The sequence below is a fragment of the Diprion similis genome, chromosome 8, assembly GCF_021155765.1.
Source record: "Diprion similis isolate iyDipSimi1 chromosome 8, iyDipSimi1.1, whole genome shotgun sequence".
NCBI classification, from domain to species: Eukaryota; Metazoa; Arthropoda; class Insecta; order Hymenoptera; family Diprionidae; genus Diprion; species Diprion similis.
This window is the reverse complement of record NC_060112.1, coordinates 11,020,584-11,037,380: the sequence shown is the minus strand read 5'-3', so window position 1 is coordinate 11,037,380 and position 16,797 is coordinate 11,020,584. Positions and strand designations below refer to the sequence as shown.

Here is a 16,797-nt window from a genome sequence, read left to right as displayed (position 1 = left end):
TGCTGCTCTATAAAAAGGCAAGTTCCAAGAGTTGAAAAGGCAAATCTGGAAACTGGCGTACAGTCGGTGTTAAGTCGAATGTTGCCGCGGCGCTGCAGAATATATGTTTAATAAACATGAGGGTCGTATCAATAATTAATTCCAAAACTACAAATTTCAAATTACGTAAAGTTTATTGCCACTTGGAAGAAGATTTTCACATTTCGGAATTCTGAATGTCTTCACAAATAAAAGAGAGTGGCACTGTGAAAGTGTAGAAAATTGTTCAATATATATATATATATATATATATATATATATATCTTGTAAGTTTCAGCTAAATATTGCAATTTGTGATTGGTCGAATAATGTCTTTGTTTTACCCTGTTATTAAATTATTTTACAAAACTTTTATAACATATATGTTCAGACTGAAAATTTTCAATTACCATTGCCACTGAAAATTGGTTTTACTATTTTCAAATCCTTAAGCGCGACAATTCTCTTAAATAATCAAGCTACAAAACTAGGAAGAGACAAATTGCTCGTGATTTTAGGGTTGAAAATCATCAAATCATATCGATCTGACAGAATTGACTCTGCTGTTTCACCTGCATTAATCAAGATGCCACAAGATTTATCAAGTATGCAAAATTTTCTCAATAGCGAAATATCTTGAGGCTTACATACCTGCCTAAGAAAACATATCTATACGATCCAAACATCTTGAAAATGTCCATATTTGGGAGTATTATGTGCTGTATCTATATGAATACTGCGTCACATCGATTAAAATTTGGAGGCAAGCTTCAATTTAGCAAAAAAAAAAAAAAAAAACGTGAGTTCAGAAATTGAACTCCGAACAAAAATGAAATTCTTTCAAATCTGTGTATTTCTTAACCTCGAATCAAGTTCAAAAGGTTTTGCAGCAACCTCAGAGAACGAAGTTGAATGAACATCAGAAGATGATGAAAATTCGTCATTAAGGAGCGTATTTTTTTAAAGTGAAACTTTCGTAACAATGCACCGCATTGCCTCCGAATCTGATCTGGTATAAGGCGGAATCTTGCGTCATAATATATTCCTTATATTACGTATACACGCATACTTTCCATTCGATCCGTTTATGCGATGTACGTGTATTACATAGGTGTTACAGTTTCGCTGACATCATAATACCTACAATTACCAAGATTTTTTGCTTTTGCACCTGGTCGTAGAATATGGGCAACATTTTATCCTGAGTGGGGAAACCAAAGGAGTTCAACGAACAAATGGTATGTCAATTAAATTGAACAAAATTTTCGCAATAGTGACAAGAGGTCAGGCTATAAATTACATAACAGAATTATCGTCACGTAAACAATTTATAAAATGTACTCTTAGTTACCAAAATGCAGGTGGATTATGGTACCAATCTACCGTGAATTGCATAAATTCAGGTGAATTTAGCTTATCTTAATTTTCCTGTACAATATTTTCACAAAAGTTACTTATCCCAACATCCTCAATCAATTTTAGGTTAGACACAGTGTTGAAAGTAAAATTTACAGTCATTTTTGCAACCAGTCCCATAATCGTGATCAGGACGTCTAAAACGATAAAAAAACGTGAAGAGAAATTATGCGCGCATAACGTATAGATCGTTCACTAGCTTAAAGTGTCCTATACTTAACTATGGTAAATTCAATTCTGAAATTGATTTCTGGTTGTAAAATGATGTAATATTATGTATTCTCGAAACTTTCGGTTCAGTTTTTACGAGTGCTTGAATTTAAATGAAGACTATAACACTTAACGAGTAAAATAAAATGTATTGATGGTTATTGAAATCTTCAAATTCCACCTCAAAGATTCTACAATTTTAATATTATATGTAGCCTGCAAGAAAATAATCTTATTATTAAAATCAGAGAGAGATGATTCTGAGAGTAATTCTGCACCAACAAGTGATCTTCGACATTCAATGACTGAGCAAATTAGTCAGTTTCTTGATGCACAAACGGACGTTATCAAGTGTATTAAACTGCAAGCTACATGAACTAAAAAGTATCGTTAAAGATGCGAATTAAAATGCGTTTTACAACTATATATCGACAAAGTTTCGGTTGTGTATTCTTTCAAACGTATAATTAACCCCTGATTGATCAGCATCTCGAAAAATTGATTCGATGGAGTATTCCTTGAAGGAGACGAGGAACCAGCAGGTGCTATTACCCCTGTCCAGGGTATCAGACGAGCTGGGAGCGGACATCGGCGTTCGCAGTAACAGTGAAAGTATCCGGTAAACTGCATCTGCCAATGCCCCCACGACTTCAGTCTTCCAGCAGTGCTACGTTTAGGAACAATCCATACTTGAATAGCAACGAGACGTGATTACACTCACTTGTTATCCGAAGGACTAACTGTGACAACCTCTCGTGGGTTCAGGGATTGAAATAGTGCAAGTCAAATAAGTTGGACCAAATGAAACGTGTAATCGCCTGCTTCCTCCTGGCGTTGACGACTGTTCTTGCCTTAGGGGTAGACGAGAAACGTAAGTAAATCGATCAACTACGTGATCCCGAATCGCTATCAACCGAGTCGACTTTCTTTAGGACCCTACGTGAAACAGTGCTCCAAAAAAGATCCGAAACTCAAGAAATGCCTCATAGACGCTCTTCATCACTTGAGACCCTATCTTCGGGACGGAATACCTGAGATCAAGCTGCCTCCAGTCGAGCCTTTTCGAGTGAGTCTTGCACCAAACATTAACTATTTCGCAGCCGCGTCATTTTTATTATGGACAGTGACGCGACAAAGGATCCTAAGACGAATCATGGCAATGCCAGTTTGGGCGAAGGACACTGACAGCAAAACTGATGCTTAATGATTTCGTGAAAATGATCACCCTTGATTTTTCACTGACGTTCCATTTTCAATACAGATTGAGGAGCTAATATTGTCGCTCACTGGTGGTCGTAATGGGTACAAAATACAACTTCAAGAAATGGACGTTTTGGGTGCCAGTAACTTCACCGTCTTCGATATCAAGCTCGGATCACCCTTCGAGGCACTAATCGAGATTCCAGCCCTCGTTATGGACGCTCATTACTCCAGGTTAAAACTATTCTCTATAATATAACTCTAATTTCATTGCCTCAAGGTTGAAAACGTTGGTTTCACTTCTCTCGTAATTAAATGAAATGAAAATAGTCTAATTCGGACGATAAAACAAATTCCTTAAAATTTTCGCAACTTTTTTCGAAATTAAATCAAATTTCATAATTAATTTCAAAAACAATGCGGAAAAAGAAATCAATGAACACTGAAAGACGATACATGCGAATGGAAATTTGATTCAGCGTGAAGAAACTATAACTATAGCGTAGGTTCCAACCTTGGAAGAAAATTTCACGCGCATGGATTGAAGAGGAGAATTCAAGGGTTATGAAATGAACAATAATAACAATTTTGGGCCAAATCAAATGTAACTTTCAATGCAAAGCAGGCATAATTTAAAGTATAGTATATCGTAATCGTTCGCATATTCATAACCGCGAGGTTAAGTGAAATTAAAGCCGCTTAACCCTCCTTATTGACACACCGAGTCAATTTGACCCGGATAGTGCTTCATCCACCTGTAATTACCAACCCTTTGGTCGGATTTTAGTTAAAAAATCCAGAGATATACTTTAAACATTCTTTAATATGTCTGCAAAATTGAAACACGGAATATATAGAATCAAATTTTTTTTTATAATTACTAAAAATTCTCGGTAATGGAAAAGTAAGCATTTAATGAGAAATTGGTCCAGGTCAAAATAATCCAGGATATGCACAAAGGGTTAATCGACTCCATAAATCATGGTTACAATTATCACGAACCAAAATTGCTTTCGAATGTTTTTCAATCTCGACGTAACGTTTGAAATTTTTTGCCAATTTCGCATCCACACGTGATTTCTTGGTGTGAGTATCAACGACGGGAGCGTTGATCGCCGTTACCTACCTCACGAACGGCTGTTTCCTCTAACGCAAGTGAGAGTTCGTTGCACAACAGAAATACGGCAACTAATTACAGCTCCGGAGTTTTGATAATTCTCCCGGCAAGTGGTAACGGCACTTTCCACGGTCGGTTCGACGACGTTCGCGCCATCGTCAAGGGCACTGTCAGCACCAGCTATCACGAGGGTGGGACGTACCTCCACGTCGAGACGCTGGAGATCGAATTGGCCGTTAAGGAAATCGATCTGAAAGTCGACAAGATCTTCAACAACAACCGAATTCTGAGTGAGTCGCGTACTTGAATTAATTACCGTGAAATACGGTGATATAAGTGATAAAGCTGGATGTTTTTGGGTTTGGTAATATATCTAGTAGGGTGGTCTTTAAATTGTTTTTTTTTTTTTTTTTTTTTTTTTTTTAATTGGAATGTTGGATGGTCATAGATCCTTAAATACAAAAAAAAAAACAAATCCCCAATTTTTTCAGATTCTTATTTCGAGCCCTGAGTCTCCCTGCTGCCCTTTTTTTGTACTTAATTTTAGAGAACTAGTATGGAATTCCCCACATATCTTGTTCCTATACAATCTAAAATAACGATGATTCAAAATTTAACGAAGATAAAAAAAAAGAGTCTGAAAATAACTTTGCAAAAAGGAACGAACTTCTCTAGATTATCCCCAAAATATTCCGTTCTTGCCACTTGGAAGTTTTCACCCTATGAATGTTTGATTGTCCCAGATTTCTGCAATCACTATTGTCCTCTGTAGACGATTTTGTAACAGTCGATAAAACAGACAGTTAATTTTTCATTTTTATTTTTACACATCTTTAATTTTCTGCCCGTCCTACTTGTCGGTGAACGAGGTTATGTCACGCGGAGAATGGAGGTGAAAATATAACCCAACCCAAAAACATCGAGCTCCTTTACTTCTTCAGTCGTTTTATCTTGGAAAAACGACGTGATTCAATGAGACGGAATATTGTTAATTCCGCTGTTCATTTCCGCGTTTCAGCCGAAGCTATCAATCTCTTCTTGCGAGAAAACGGTCAGGAGGTACTCAAGGCGATGGAACCGCAGCTGAAAAAGGAACTTGTGATACTCTTCTCCCGGATCGTTAACCAGCTCCTTCTTCACGTGCCTGTTGAATCCTTCCTTAGCCCGTAAATTGATAAAGAGACCTGATTTGGACCCAACAATCAGCAACATGCGATTAGTAGGTATATAAATGTAGAATTCCAGAGCCTTTCTTTTCGCAAGAGAATTGCCGAATCTTTCCTATCGATCACCCTTCACGGCCATTAATTCTTACGTTCGATCGCAGACAAGAAGAGTCTTGCATGCGCGTGAGAGAGCGATCGTTTCTTTTAAACTGTACTTTCTAATTCGCGTCACTTCCATATATCTTATATACACCGTATTATGAGTGAAATATTCTCAATGAAAGTTAGGCACCTTGAGTATAATATCCGCAGATCAGCTATCATCTTTCTTAATCTTATACCAATATAGAGAATTCTCGTGATAGTTATTTCACAATGAAGTATTAATAATTATAATCGGTATTCCAAATTTGATTATTTTTCGATGTATTATTGTTTTTTCGAGTTAAATCTATTCAGTAGAACCTACGCACATAATTGTTTATTTTATTTTGTAATAGTTTCTCGTGTAATAATAAATTGAATACGTGATTAAATTATTGTCAGCGGCGGTTTGTTATACCTATATTGCGTATTATAGTAGCACACCACGCCTGCCATTCTGGATAATTATTATTTTCCATTTCCCAAGCTGGATTACTTATTCCATGCTGTAACAATGTGGTATATAATTACCAGACGGCAATTGTAACCCGCAGATTACAGAAGCAGTTGCATTGAATAGCGAAGCGATGGTGTAAGACTTCTTCGTTTCACGTTGCAAACATTGAGAAAATTACAGCTTCGACATTTTTTACGTTGTCGCAACCTCCCAAATGAAGATATCTCATATCATTTTCTCATATATATTGCAGTATAATACCAGAGTCAGTAAAGTCACATTACTTACGTTTTCATACTAGTTGATCATTTTTCAACAAGTAATCGCTGAAGTTTGACAGCGTCTCTGAAGACTTCTACTTGTATATCGTGAATGTCTACTTTTCTTTTTTATTGTAAATAGTTTGATTTTTAATACCACCACAGCAGGTAAAATGCACAAAATCGTATCGAAAAAAAATTCTAAATCGACAATTTTTGCCATCCAAATTTTTATGAAAATGACTGCATACATTTTTCTTCTATCTTCAAAATGACCGATATAAATGTGAGTGAAACATTCTATCGCAGTATACGAGAAACCAAGTGACGACAGCAAGCCATAAAAATTTCGGTAAGTATATTAGAGATGAAAAGAAATGTATAAGACCAGTTTTACGGAAAATTATGAATCAAACTGTTTTTGGTTAAAACTTTTATCGATAGTCTAGTCATAGGTTATTGTTAGTCGCTATATAGACATAAACGATTGTTTATAAAAAAAAAAGTGAACTACGTTATCGAAAATTTGCTTTACATTAGCGTTCCTCGTACTAAAAAACATTTTCGTTAAAATATAGGTATACGTGCAAAATGAAAGTAAGCTTAGTAGCTGTGACGTACAAATCTAATGTTTCACAATTTTTTTAAATTATGGTCACTCGTGTTATATCTTCTTATAACTCTTGCGATAATTGGATGGTGGTCCAACAAAGCAATAACTAGGAAAATTCAGCATTTTTATATAAAACTAACAGCATTGGAAGGATATAAGTAACAAGTCACCGCTGTATAATTTTTACGAGATTTTATTTTCTTATTATCAACAAAACGTATATCTAATATGTAATTAAATTTTTGGAACAGAATAATAGCTGCCTGTACGGAATTTAGGCACTAATCCATCATGGTAAGAATTAGTGTAAGTGTAGAAACGTAAAATTCATATTTTTCTACACTCTACATTTTTTGCCCGAATCTAACGCCTCGAATTCCATAACGGAACAATTGCTCAGCTATCAGAGGATCTTAGGCGAAAATGTCGCGCACACTTTCTTTCCTAATTCTAATTCCACGAAATTAGGCGAAGAGCTTGGAGTACGACAATTTGGAAAACACGCTGTTGGCGAAGTCCGTCAGCATCTTGTCCCACTGAGCACTAGCAATGGGCAACAACTCCCTGTAGAAGAGGGGCCAGTACTCGTTGATGAACGTGCGAGCTATGTTATCTGAAAATTAATAAGCAGAGGTCGTGAGTTTACAATAAGCAAGACTTTGTGAGATTTTATCTCTTGGTATTCCAAATCACGCTGTCTTCTGTTAATATAAATCGAATTTCCGGTCAACAATTCATTTCATATCTTCGTGTTTGATTTATTTGACATATCATACTTTCTTTACGTGAATCGCTTCGCCTTACGTTGCGAAAACGACGTGATAACATTTTTTAACAATTATACGTAGGTATAATACTTACTGAGACTCTCGTCACCGTTGAAGAGATCGTCGAAGTAGACCTTCATTTTCTCGACTTCCGGTAGAACCATGAAGTGCTCAACGACCCATCTGTCGTTCTCGATTCGTCCGGTGATGTCCCACACGGTTCTGATTCCCTCCATGCTCACGTTGAAGAAACCTGATTGATATCACGAAATGTTGGATACAATGTTTTCGAACAAATGTGACAGTGTCATGAACGTCTCGTATACATTTTCAAATTTACTGCTCTACATGTTTTTACGCAAATTGAAGCGAAGCTTTCGTTTATCTTTATGTCAGAGTAACGCCTGACCGTTCAATCTAGTTTTACGTAAATATTGGCATTAATTCTGATCTTTCGAATTTTATTATTTGAACGTTGTTATAATAATCAATGTTATAATAAAGCGTCGAGAGTCAAATGGATTAGAAAGTACAATTTAAATTCCCGCACGGCGGTAAACGACCAACAATGAATAAAACAACTAATGCACCGATAATAGTAATAATACAAAATCATACAGAATTCTCACTGGTGAAAGTAAGTATCAATATGACGATAATCTGAATTTCAGTAAAGCCTTGAGTACAGAAAACAGCTACAACTATGAAATAATAGTGAAATAAGCCGATTCAGGATTTTCATGTTCACATCAATGTGAGAAAATAGTCAATTGAATCGATAAATTATACTGATTCGAAACTGATAACTGATACTGAGGGATTTGCCTAAAAATTTATTTAATTAGATTGATTACTTCTTGTTTGTCTGACAAAAGGCAAATGGAACTTGATATTTTAATTGCTTAATCCAGGTAAAATTGTGCTACGTTAATTGAACAAGAGTTTGGGTGAGTAAAAATTTGTAAAAATAATAATTACAAATTGAAATAAAATTTGGAAGCTGAGATGAATTGAAATATTTCTGTTCAGTAATAATTCCTATAAAATACTGACCTTTTCCTCCAACTTTGAAGTCGTTCAGATGACCTTCGGCCTTGTACTCGCCATCGACAAGAATTTTCGGGAACAAGACATCCACTTCCAACCGTTGCCTGTCCTCGGAGAACGTCGATATCACTTTCAAGATCTTCGCCCTCGATGTTCCGTACGCGTTCACCTCCTTCATCAGCAATTTTCCTTGCATCAACCCATTGTTGTACGAAATCTCATCCGTAGCAACGTAGTATGGATCCAGTACCGGGATACCCAACTCAGGTACGCCTAGTTTACAAAAAGATGATTTTTAAACAAAATGTTTCAACCGGAAAGCCATAGGCAAAGTTTTTCGTAACGTACAATTACAATAATAGTAATCAAAAACTTTGATCCGACGACGATTTGGAAACGTTACATTACGTACTGAGACATGAAAATCCTTCAAATTTTCAGGCCTAATCTTTTATGCGAAATACATTAATCGATTTTATGTTTCATATTGTTAGCAAATCCTGTAGTTAACAAAAAAATATAACCCAATATCTCGTTCCGAATTAGATCTTCAGGAATTCTCAAAAACTCCATCTTTTGGATATTTTCAGTCCTGTATACGCGAACGGGATGAAAAACGAATTGTTATCAGTTTTTATGTGAAAGTGTATAGATTTTGGGAAGTATTTTGAAATTTTCAGAATACTTTGAAAATAAGATCACAATCAAATCGATGATTCCAAGGATTTCGAATTCTCTGAATAATTCCGTATGTATATACCGGAAATATTTATGCCCATTTAACCATGATCCCATTTTGTTTAACGCTCTAAAAATCACAGAATATACTCCATAATGTATACTTTTTCAAACAAAAAATAAAAACAATGTATTTTTATTTCCTTCGCATATTCAAGATTGAAAATATCTGAAAAACATGGTTTTCTAAATTGCTTCCGAGAATATACCGTAAAATGGATTTCATACTCGGAATTACCTGACTTGCTTGCATGAAAAAATGAAATTAGGTCAAAAAAAATTTCGAAGACAAGAAGGGTTAAAAATTCGAAGACGATACATCAATTCGAACATAATAAAATTGATGAACATGTTTTTCAGAAACCGAAATGCGTTGAGGTATAAGAATCGGAGGATTTTCATATCCTACGATTAGAGTACACCAGACATATCGAAATTCTGCGCCTAAAAATCTGGCCAAAACTTGTTACACTTCGTTTTTTTTCATCTTCATTACACTATAGCTTTGCGGCTTACAAGTCATAAATATTATCAACTAAACTAGTAAGAATAACTCAAATTGGTTTCACTAATGTTGAATATGAGATCCCCTCTCGACTTACCTTTGGCGAATTTGGGAATAGCATCTTGAATCGCGTTCTTAAGACACCCGTCGACGTCTTGTGATTTCCTGCTGCAGAGCTTCAGGTACTTTGCTAAAAGCATTGAAGAAATAATAATTATTTTAAAGAAGTAGAAGTTTACTTTAGAAAAAACTTGACGAACATAAACGTGGTGCTGACTTGCAATAATTTACACAATCAAGCGTATTAGACGTTATATAAAAACTGCAGTGACGTTTCCGATGAGCAGCAAAGCCTGACTGAATTAATTAACCCGTATAACATTAAACCGAAAGTTTTTTTTACCGGTTCTACGTCGCAAACCTCGTGGCCTCGGCACGTTTCGAACTTGAACTTTGTACTTCGTGTTGTTTAGTTGTGAAAAAACACACTGAAACCTGTTCTGGGGCTTTGGCTCGCGACGTTGCAGTTCAAAACATTCTAGTTTATCTCTTCTTTATATCTCTGGACTGATTACAAAATTATATGTAATCCGTTTGTTTCTCAGATTATCTGCACGTGAAGCTATTTACTTTAATTTCAAAATGCCTGACACGTGGTCTTTATTGAGCAATACGGAATGCGTTATTTTTCATGAATCCACTGATTCTATAATCACGACTCTCGTCACTATAATGTCACTCTCCGATTAGATGTACGTAGAAATAAAATACCTGCTGCAGCGAGAATGGAAATTGAATTGATATAATCGCAACGTGAATTAGATAAGTGGCGATTGCAAGAAAAAAACAGCCGCCATGTCGTCCCTGGCCGTGCAGCATGAACAAATATGTAATATTTATACATAATCAGGTATAGTAAGCATATTCATTATTTATGGAATCTTCACCAAGGTCTTCCGTTTCTCTGCTATTTCATCAGGTATTTGATATTTATTGAAATATAGACCGATTGTGAAGAGGAAGTTTTTATACTTGTGATTATGAACGCTACACCAGAAGTTCAAAGACAATTAACAAAAAACACCAAAGCAACATATGTTAAAAATTTTAACTGCTTCAAAATCGTGAAATTGTCTCAGTTTTTAAAATAGACTAGTTTTTGTTTCTTCTTAATTAACAACAGTGCATGCTCCATTGAGCCGATATGATGACAATCAGAATCAGCGATTATTGGCAAGAATTTATCCAACCCTGAACCAATTATCACAATCCTTCGCTCGTCCCAAACCAGTCGAGGGACATTCACAGTTAATATATACCTAGATTGATAGTCCAATGTCTAATTATACATCCTGGATGTCCTTCAGCGATTTTCAGTTCAAGGCTTCGACCACTTAAATTTTTATAATTCTTCACTTAGATACACTAAAAACCTGCCTGTTACGAGGAACAATTATACTCCTGATTAGTCAACGCACGCATTATGCAATTCCAAATTTACCGTGCAACCTCTGATCCCATCTTTATTGCATGGGATTCTTGGATTAGTGTTCGTCCTGTTTTCATCTTTGATGATACGCCTTGAAGTATAAAACTTCTTAGTTAAGAAGATGCGAACATTGATAGAATCCGTACACGTGAATAATCTAGACTTGTCTAGTTTGCTTTCTAATTTCATCTGTTTAAACGATTCCAGTAAGAAACATTATATCTCGTCGATATGAGGTCGCTCATTTTTTTGCACTGGAATATGATGCTGTTGAAAAATGATGAAACTAAAGGAAATGCATTTCGATTACATCCGATCATTCGTGGAACTTGACAATTGCCGATTTTTACCAAATTTTTTCACTTTCACTAAATGCTCCGCAAGTTTGGAAAACAGTAGGAAGTATTATTGCATCCTAGGAAATAGATTTTAATATTGTCAGAATAAAATATTACTCAACCAATTATTCTGGGGTTTTGAAATCTTTGCTTTGTACTTGTGAAATTATGAAGGAGCAAAAAATTAACAAAATTTTTAGGGTTTTGACGAAAACGAAAAATGGATGATTTTAAAATATATTGTTTTTTTTAATCTGAGATTCGTATTTCGAGAACAAAAGCTTTCGTAAGTCTCATATCGGCGTAGAGTGTCTTTTGATGGAAAAAACTTAATGTAATAAAAATCGCTGGTCGCCAAATTCCACGAGTGCAACAGCCAAATATTCCCTTTTTCCCCAAACGTACGATACATTTTTCAAGCTACGTCGTACCTCGAACTTAAGCCCTAAAGTTCAGCTAATACGCAGAAAATACATATCTAAAAGTAATAAAATAATCTGCGTGCAAATGGCAAACGTTGGAAGAATAAAACTGTTTCGTCCACACTTAGTATTACACCTAACGTGCGCGAATTCAAGAGTTATCTGATATTTGGATGAATAGAAAAAATTAGACAAACGAAACAGAGTAATTATGAATTTCGCAAATTTGCGATAATTCACCGTAATTAAGGAGACGATTTGCTCATCGTAACGTCATGAGTAACATCAAATGCTTATGGGAACGAAGTGCGAACTGCTGTTCCTTGGTGAAATGACAATAGACTTCAGAATGACAAACAAGTAATAGTATAAGTAGTAACTAGTGAAAACGTACGTATTTCCACTTCTTCAGCTGCAAGAGCGACGGAAAAGACCGCGCAGAAAATAACCGCTACACGCTTCATTGCTACGTTTCAAAATTACTGCTCACGAGAATTTCAACACTCTCTTTATATAGGCGGTTGGCCAAGGACTTTTGAATCCAGCATGGCGAGGTAGGCCGTGTTGTTTCAAACCTGGTCCGTCTCGTTGATTCCGTCCAATCTGCGAGCAGAGCAGTACGTTACATTCGCGCGCTGTACACACCTTGCATATTTATTATACCTGGTTAATTAAAAAAGATAAAAAGTAAAATCCTTCTCTACGAATCACCGGTCAGGAGATTTATAGCACCGGCGAACATGAATTTTGAGCCTGGCAAATCGGCGAAATAGAAAGAATAAAAGCAAAATTTATTAGTCATAAATGAAGATTTTTAAAATTATTCGATTTATAGAATCGAAATTTATTTATTTCAATGTACACTCAAAAAAATAATTGTCTGTTGTCCTGTCTGATCTATACTCGGATTTATAATCATGTGTATTTGCACTTCTGTCTACTGTTATAGCAAACTCGACTGCTGTAATATGTATAATACATGTAACCTTTACCTGCGTAAAGAATGTTAGTATAACTCCATATTGAATTAACGAACTTTAAGTGTAATTGTTGCTTTGCTGTTATCTGACGCTGTGGAACACAGGGCCAAAGTTGAGTCAGATGTTGAGATCAAGGATTCGCGTTTAGGGAGGTTGGTGGGCCAAAAAAAAATAAAAAAAACGTACTTTTTATTCATGTCATTACGAGAAGGTCGCACATTATGTACCCATAAAATTATTATATTTGCATGCTACAAGGATCTCTTTGAAAATGCGAAATAAGAAAATAGCGAAATTATAAACAAAATCTTAGACATCAATTCTTCATTTCAAATCGCTTATCTCCAAGCTACTAAAATAACAATTCGAATAGTACTCGACATAACGTAACCATTTCCTAATGAAACTAACAAAAAGTATCAATTTTTGGCCAGCCAAATTCCAAAGTCAAGGTCAAGATCTCGCTCTGACGAAGCATACTTGCATTAATTAATATTGAACAATTTTTTCATTTCAATTGACGACTCTAGGCTTCTATTTTTTTATAGACGTATGAAAATATAAACTGCTCCACTTCTTTGTTAGGGTCTGATGTTGCTCAGTACTTCTTTTTGATCTTCTTATCGTATGATCCACTATAAGCATCTGTGAATAAACTTGCAAAAACCCAATCTCTAAAACCTGCCTTCCGGTGACAGTGAAGGCGGTGAAGTTTGACATAAAATTATTCAAGGTGTTTTTTTCGGAGTACCATCCGATCATGATTGCAATACAGATACTACCATAACACTGAAAAACATCTGGCTCAGATTGATATCCGAAATCCAAATGTATAAATAATACCTAGTATGAAAACGACAATTCCGCCATTTATAAATGTGTGAACGTCATTTATTAATGTATATACGTGCAATTTGTAGTTATTCTCAGCTTTGAACACCTTGTAATCATTATTCATGGCCAACCACGGCCGCATAGATTTTTCACGTCCTAGATGTTTATTTTTGTTCACTAAATACCTTAATCCGTTGCGGTGAGACAAAAATCAACCGCGGTGATTAAACGTCGATTTGTGTTTTATCTTTCTACAGGCGACAAAATGTTTGTCTCAAAAACGATTATTACAAGTTTCAAACTTGTTTTGTGAAGCTTGTATGCTGCATTGCGAAAATTCTCAGCTAAGTTGTATTTTAAACGACACACGGTGGGAAAGGATTATTTGAGTCAAGTGATATTCGTTTGATTCATCTAGACGCGGCGAAAACAATTTACTTACTCAATTCAACAAAATACTTTTGTTGGTCTAACAAAATTTAGTTGAATCAACTAAACATTTTGTTAGACTGATAGATCTCTGATTGCAAGAAAATAAATATTTACTTCGCCCCCCTGGACCACATATTCAGTTGATTCAATGACTTTTTCCTCACGGTGTATAAAATGAAGCCATCATCAGCGACTTTAAAGCAATTGAAGCGTGAATGAATTTCTAGAGTTAAAAAATCGCAAGTATCTCCTTCTTCGTATATTCAACACACAGTGCAAATTATTTTACACCAGATGTCGCCTTCAACGTAACTATTTTATTTTATTTCTGATTTTCGTTAATACATGTTATATACAGATTTCGAAAAAATTTGGACATGTATTGTTACCATTCGAGAAACAACAGTTTTGAATTCTGCATAATCAACTTCGCTCCTACAAATCGTCTGTATTAATCAATTAATAATTAATTTCATATAAAATTCGGAATAGAAAATTCATTTGTTTATGTTCATTTTCACATCGAAACCGTCGAAGCAGCAGTGGACAGAGCCTCTAGGTTGGCCATCGACCTCGCGCTCATTAATATTATACACAGGTTGTAATATTACTTGATACGAAATGTGTGGCGTCATCTTGAAGCGTGAGAGATGGTGATGTTTATACCGAGAGCGACTTCTCCTATAAATTTCACGGTTTTATTGCGCACCGTGGGTACACCAAAAAATGACAATGCTACAGGTATACTTGATCTTCACTAATCATAAAATCACTCATGAATATTATGATTTTTATCAGTAAAATTTTTTTATAATTACTAATATACGTATTGCTCTGCGGGATTGTTGTGTAACAACTCATCAGGATCTCAGAATGCGTTAAGATTCCAGAATATATTTTCCATTCGAAACTACTGATGAATTTTTGTATGATCAGTATAATAATCACGCTGCAGAGCTGTTACAGAAAATTTTTAATAATTTATGGATGTTATAACGGATTGTCACTATTGTTCAACTTTAGTTCACAGTTTTTCAGTGATTTTGAAAACTTATAAGTTGGAAATTTTTAGGAATTCTTGATATCCAGTTATAATTTTACAAAAAAATTATCAATACTGAGAAATGATGTGAGAGATTTTATTTGTCTTCAAGGTGTAGGGCAATTCTCATAATTTTCAAATAACAGTACGTCGACAGCCAAACTCTTAATACCGAAAATAGGTTTGTAAGACGAGAAATTTTTGCTCCTCAGAATATAGGATATTAAACACTCTTCGACATGATTTTGAAAAAAGTATACAACGCACAATTCCGTTGACGTTACGAGCACCGTGATAAATTAAGGTAGATTTCTAACAATATATTCCGTCAACGTTTGTCGCAAGTAAACTCTGAGGATATTCAGATATTATATTTCAGAAGAAGTATAATCGTAAGTCCCATAAACCTGACGATTAATTTTTATTCCGACTTTTTTATATTTTATGATCAATTACATGTGGATAGGAAAAAACCAATTCATCAATGTTCGAGCTATTAAAAAACATTTTAATAATCTTCAATAAAATTAAATGAATAGTCTACCAATCATTTGGCATAGTTATGTAACGCGTATATGGAAAAATATGTTTTATATCCGTGTGCTCCCACTACCCCAAAATCTTCGTCCGCAGTTAACACCAGATACCTGGGAATGTAGTATATTTCTGTTCTTCTTTTCTAAGTGTATTATACTTATGATTTCACGACCTTGGCAAAAGTTTTCATGCGACGACACCGTGATCTCTACAGGTATACGAATGGTTATTATCTGATTGAGAAGTCTAGTCCAGTTCAGCTTTACTGAAACAATGTTTCCAACGAAAAGTTGTTATCCGTGATCTCGAATCGCATTGTCAGCCTTGTAATAGACTTGTGAATAATTCATAATTTTATTATAAACTTCTGTAATATAACATACAACATTATTTATTTACTTCTTCTACTAAGGCTTCACAATGCAGGTTTATTCAGATTTGAACTAACACACTAAAAATGCGATAAAAAATTTTTTCTGCGGTAACGTGGCAACTAATTAGGTATATGCTTAGAACCTCTCGAATTGCTGCAGTAGGTATTCGTTCACAGGTATTTAATTATAACTAGGTTGGTAAAGAAGGTAACGTAACTTTGCGGGAATATGTGGTCTATCATTGAATTCAATTGCTAGTGCTAATTAACGAAGTAAAACCTCGAAAATGAGCTTTATTCGCAGAAAATTCCTAGGGGAATGAATTTTTTCTGAATACCCTGGATTTCGAATTCGTAAATATAAATTCGTAAGTAAAAACAACACTTAGAATTAGGGCCTACAGCAAGAAAGAAACTTTGACCGTGTCACGTTGACTTGTTATTTAACGAAAAAGAAATAAAGTCGTAGCGTTGAATGCTCAATTGTTACATGTGTCACTGGTATTCCCAATAAACCTAAGCCGGACATGAATAGGCGTGCAAAATGATGTGTCTAACAATCAACTCTTCCACGGTCAACTGATTACGTTCCGTACATCGACTACGGAATGCACGACGCCGTGCTTGGAATTATTCGACCGTGGACTAACTAATCATTGTATTCATTTTTATCGCTGATTCTTTCCTATTTA

The 16,797-nt window shown here is 35.2% G+C and overlaps 2 protein-coding genes across 3 annotated transcripts; one reads left to right on the top strand and one right to left on the bottom strand.

Annotated features, from left to right (window-relative positions):
- Positions 1 to 1,129: 1,129 nt before the first annotated feature.
- LOC124409594 lies at positions 1,130 to 5,561 on the top strand. Of its 2 annotated transcripts, none has more exons than XM_046887308.1 (6): positions 1,130 to 1,260; positions 2,157 to 2,515; positions 2,577 to 2,710; positions 2,906 to 3,078; positions 4,043 to 4,251; positions 4,980 to 5,561. In XM_046887308.1, exons 2-6 carry the CDS (start codon positions 2,446 to 2,448, stop codon positions 5,129 to 5,131), a joined length of 738 nt encoding a protein of 245 aa, XP_046743264.1. In that variant the 5' UTR covers positions 1,130 to 1,260; positions 2,157 to 2,445; the 3' UTR covers positions 5,132 to 5,561. The 2 variants fall into 2 exon arrangements, with proteins under 2 accessions (XP_046743264.1, XP_046743265.1); XM_046887309.1 differs by having other exon boundaries at positions 1,130 to 1,256; positions 2,169 to 2,515; positions 4,980 to 5,553.
- A 1,217-nt stretch (positions 5,562 to 6,778) lies between these two features.
- Positions 6,779 to 12,448, bottom strand: LOC124409591. The gene is made up of 5 exons (XM_046887304.1): positions 12,302 to 12,448; positions 9,756 to 9,848; positions 8,422 to 8,688; positions 7,463 to 7,621; positions 6,779 to 7,214 (listed from the first exon to the last, which is right to left on the bottom strand). Exons 1-5 carry the CDS (start codon positions 12,369 to 12,371, stop codon positions 7,066 to 7,068), a joined length of 738 nt encoding a protein of 245 aa, XP_046743260.1. The 5' UTR covers positions 12,372 to 12,448; the 3' UTR covers positions 6,779 to 7,065.
- Positions 12,449 to 16,797: the final 4,349 nt, after the last annotated feature.

Coding starts and splice junctions, on each gene's coding strand:
- LOC124409591 (XM_046887304.1), bottom strand. CDS start 12,371: ATGAAGCGTGTAGCGGTTATTTTCTGCGCGGTCTTTTCCGTCGCTCTT. Junction 9,849..12,301: donor AGCTGAAGAAGTGGAAATAC/GTACGTTTTCAC, acceptor CAATGCTTTTAG/CAAAGTACCTGAAGCTCTGC. Junction 7,622..8,421: donor CTTCAAAGTTGGAGGAAAAG/GTCAGTATTTTA, acceptor GATATCAATCAG/GTTTCTTCAACGTGAGCATG.
- LOC124409594 (XM_046887308.1), top strand. CDS start 2,446: ATGAAACGTGTAATCGCCTGCTTCCTCCTGGCGTTGACGACTGTTCTT. Junction 2,516..2,576: donor CTTAGGGGTAGACGAGAAAC/GTAAGTAAATCG, acceptor GACTTTCTTTAG/GACCCTACGTGAAACAGTGC. Junction 3,079..4,042: donor ATGGACGCTCATTACTCCAG/GTTAAAACTATT, acceptor AACTAATTACAG/CTCCGGAGTTTTGATAATTC.